This window comes from Orycteropus afer, unplaced genomic scaffold (genome assembly GCF_000298275.1).
Source record: "Orycteropus afer afer isolate SDZICR_OR568_19922 unplaced genomic scaffold, OryAfe1.0 scaffold00054, whole genome shotgun sequence".
Classification (NCBI taxonomy): Eukaryota; Metazoa; Chordata; class Mammalia; order Tubulidentata; family Orycteropodidae; genus Orycteropus; species Orycteropus afer.
In genome coordinates this window covers 4,210,299-4,213,213 of record NW_006921641.1, presented here as the reverse complement: position 1 = coordinate 4,213,213, position 2,915 = coordinate 4,210,299, and the positions used below count along the sequence as shown (strand labels likewise).

Here is a 2,915-nt window from a genome sequence, read left to right as displayed (position 1 = left end):
AAAAAAAAAAAAAAAAAAAATGCTGGGTTCAGATTTTGTAACATCCAGATCTACAAAAAAATTGTGTGATGCTATAAATTCAGGCAAAGAAAAGGAGGCCCAAGAATAGGCTGAGGTCGTATAGGCTGAGAATTGCATGGTCTCCTAGTCCCTTGGACTAATTGTATCTATGCATCTTTAGTTTTCTTCATTCTTCTTTGTTCTGGATGAGAAACAATCCATCATTGCATCTGGATGGCTACTTGCAAGCTTTTAAGACTCCAGTTGCTACTCCAAAGTAGCATGTGGAACAGTGCTTTTGTGTAGTATGTTATGACAGTTAAGCTTGATGTCCCCACCGACCATGGTCCCAAGCCAACAGGTCTAGGTACTTGTTCCCTCTGGGTAGCTGGCTGTGGCCAAGAAGTCATGACAACCTTGTCCCTTGTCAGCTCCACTATACACATGGACATTCATACAGCATATACAAATATGCACGTAGAAACATCATCTGCCAACCCTGTACGTGGGCATGGGTACACTACCCCCTGCCTAGGCATACCTGATCATTCAGCCTGTCCACCCATATAGATCAGTGCTTGCCATCACTGACCACACAGTACTATACATGAAGCAGCAGCTCTTTTGCACTTATATTTTGAGTGCTTTCCAACTAAGGAGCTCATCTTTCAGCACTGTATCAGGTGGTGTTTCCCTTCTATTTATAAAATTTTCAATGCCCAGTGTTTCCAGAAGTGGGCTCGGTCACATCCTTATTACTAGTCTGTGTTAATCCAAAAGTGCCTGTAACGTTGTCCACAGTCATTGACCCTGCTGGTATTTGAAATAACAATGACTTGGCTTCCAATGTCACAGGAACACACAAGCCACCACAGTGTGACAAACTGACAGGTGAGTGGTGAAGAGGTTTGATGTGAGAGATTATTCAGAAGGAAAAAGTTTTAAAGATGGTTAAGATTAAAGACTGTCTAGTAAGTTGTGTAGGGCCCACTGTAATAATACTTACCGTGAACTAGATTAAAAGTTTACATGGCAAAACCTTTAATAAAAATCTCATGCTTATATTTTTTCTAGATGAAGTTGACAGCCTTTTATGTGAAAGAAGAGAAGGAGAACATGATGCTAGTAGACGGCTAAAAACTGAATTTCTAATAGAATTTGATGGCGTAAGTTTTTTTTTTTTTAAACGTGGTAATATTTATATTTATATACACAAGCCAGCATGATAACATCTGTAGATATCCCTACAAATGACTCAAATAATACAAATATTTTTATTATATTTTTCTTTGTTGTTACTTTTTCTGAAAGTTTTGAAAACATTATTTTGGCTTTTTTGGCTTATAGGTACAGTCTGCTGGAGATGACAGAGTACTTGTTATGGGTGCAACTAACAGACCACAAGAGCTTGATGAAGCTGTTCTCAGGTAGGGAGGTTTATGTGAATACACATTTGCTACAGATGTATTTATATAAGTGCTCAGTTACATATTTTTTATTTCCTTTATTCTCAATTTTAAGACAAATTGTATTCTTTTTTCCCTGTACTATCCTCTGACCTCTTCCTAGCAACTAAATAAGGTTTATGAGACAGGACTAATATATCAAGAGAACTAGTCTTCACTTTGCGATTTTAGACAAATTACTCAAATTTTTTTGTATTACATTAAATTATCTTTAAACTCTAAAATTTATTTTTACAGTTTTTTACTGGCCTTCATGAGAAGATTATACAAGCAGGTCTCATGAGAACTATGTTCTTTGTTCTTAAACATTTGAACAAATTAATTGCCTTCATTATTGGACTCAGAATCAAATTCTTTGGCCTCCTTTTCTTTGCCTGAATTTATAGCATTATACCATTTTTTTGTAGATCTGAATGTGCAAAATCTGAACCTAGCATGAGTTTTTGTTTTCTTTACCAGATAAAATTTTCAGTTATTGAAGGTTTGTTGTTTGGTGAAAGTTGATTAACCTGTAATTTGTTTTGTAAGATTTTGTTGTACCTTTAAATGGGTAGTTTGGAACCTCCTTTATTTTAGAAAGGTTATTTTGAATACTCTTTAATATTTTTTCCTAAGCCATCATTCTGGGTTTTATCTTCACACAAATTAATGGAATATGCTGTATCTTTTTTGTCTTCTGTATCTGTAGTTTCCTTTCTAATCCTTTTTAAATCCTTTATGGTTTTAGATCTTTATGGTTTTGTTTTGTTTTATTTTCCTAAGCCTGTCATCCTTTTTTCATAAGTAGTGTCTAATCCTGTCTGCTACTTCTGTTGTAACATTTGTATCTTTTGTAATTTTCTTTCACATTCTAATGATTTCCTGACCTCTTCTATCCCACTTTTTAATCTTCTCCTGTTTCTTTGAGCCTTTGTATGTCATTTCCCTCAGCTTTTATATCTCATTGAATTCTTTTTCATAGACCACCCCCCCCCATTTAATTCTTTTATTTCATGGTCACAATTTTCATTTGCTCTGTGGCAAAATCTTGTATAGATTCTTCATTTTATCTACTTTATGTTTACCATTCTCCTACCCAACCCCACCCCCCTTTTTTTGGATAGCTTTTTGTTTTTTTAAATCCTATGTCTTTTCCCTTTGTTTTCCACTTATTTATATTTGAATAAGGAAGGTTTTTTTGGGATCTTTTTTTAAATCTTTTTTTGAAAAGTCAGAAAGGCAAAATACTGGGGAGATATCATGAGTTATGGGAGCTCTGGTAGCGTAGTGCCTAAAGCACTTGACTGCTAACCAGAAGGCTGGCGGTTCAAACCCACCAGCCACTCCTCGGAAAGAAGGTTGGGCAATCTACTTCCATAGTGATACTGCCTCAGAAAATCAAGGAGGGGTTGCTATGAGTCAGGTCTGACTCGACGGCACATAACAACAACAAATCATGAGTTACAGAGT

General features: G+C 35.8%; 1 protein-coding gene across 1 annotated transcript in view; it reads left to right on the top strand.

Moving 5' to 3' along the window:
- SPAST (spastin) overlaps positions 1-2,915 on the top strand; it is a 161,182-nt gene that overhangs the window by 130,397 nt on the left and 27,870 nt on the right. Inside the window, exons 11-12 of the mRNA XM_042780684.1 lie at positions 1,075-1,166; positions 1,348-1,427. Of these exons, the coding sequence (XP_042636618.1) occupies positions 1,075-1,166; positions 1,348-1,427 (172 nt within the window). The remainder of the gene's footprint in view (positions 1-1,074; positions 1,167-1,347; positions 1,428-2,915) is intronic.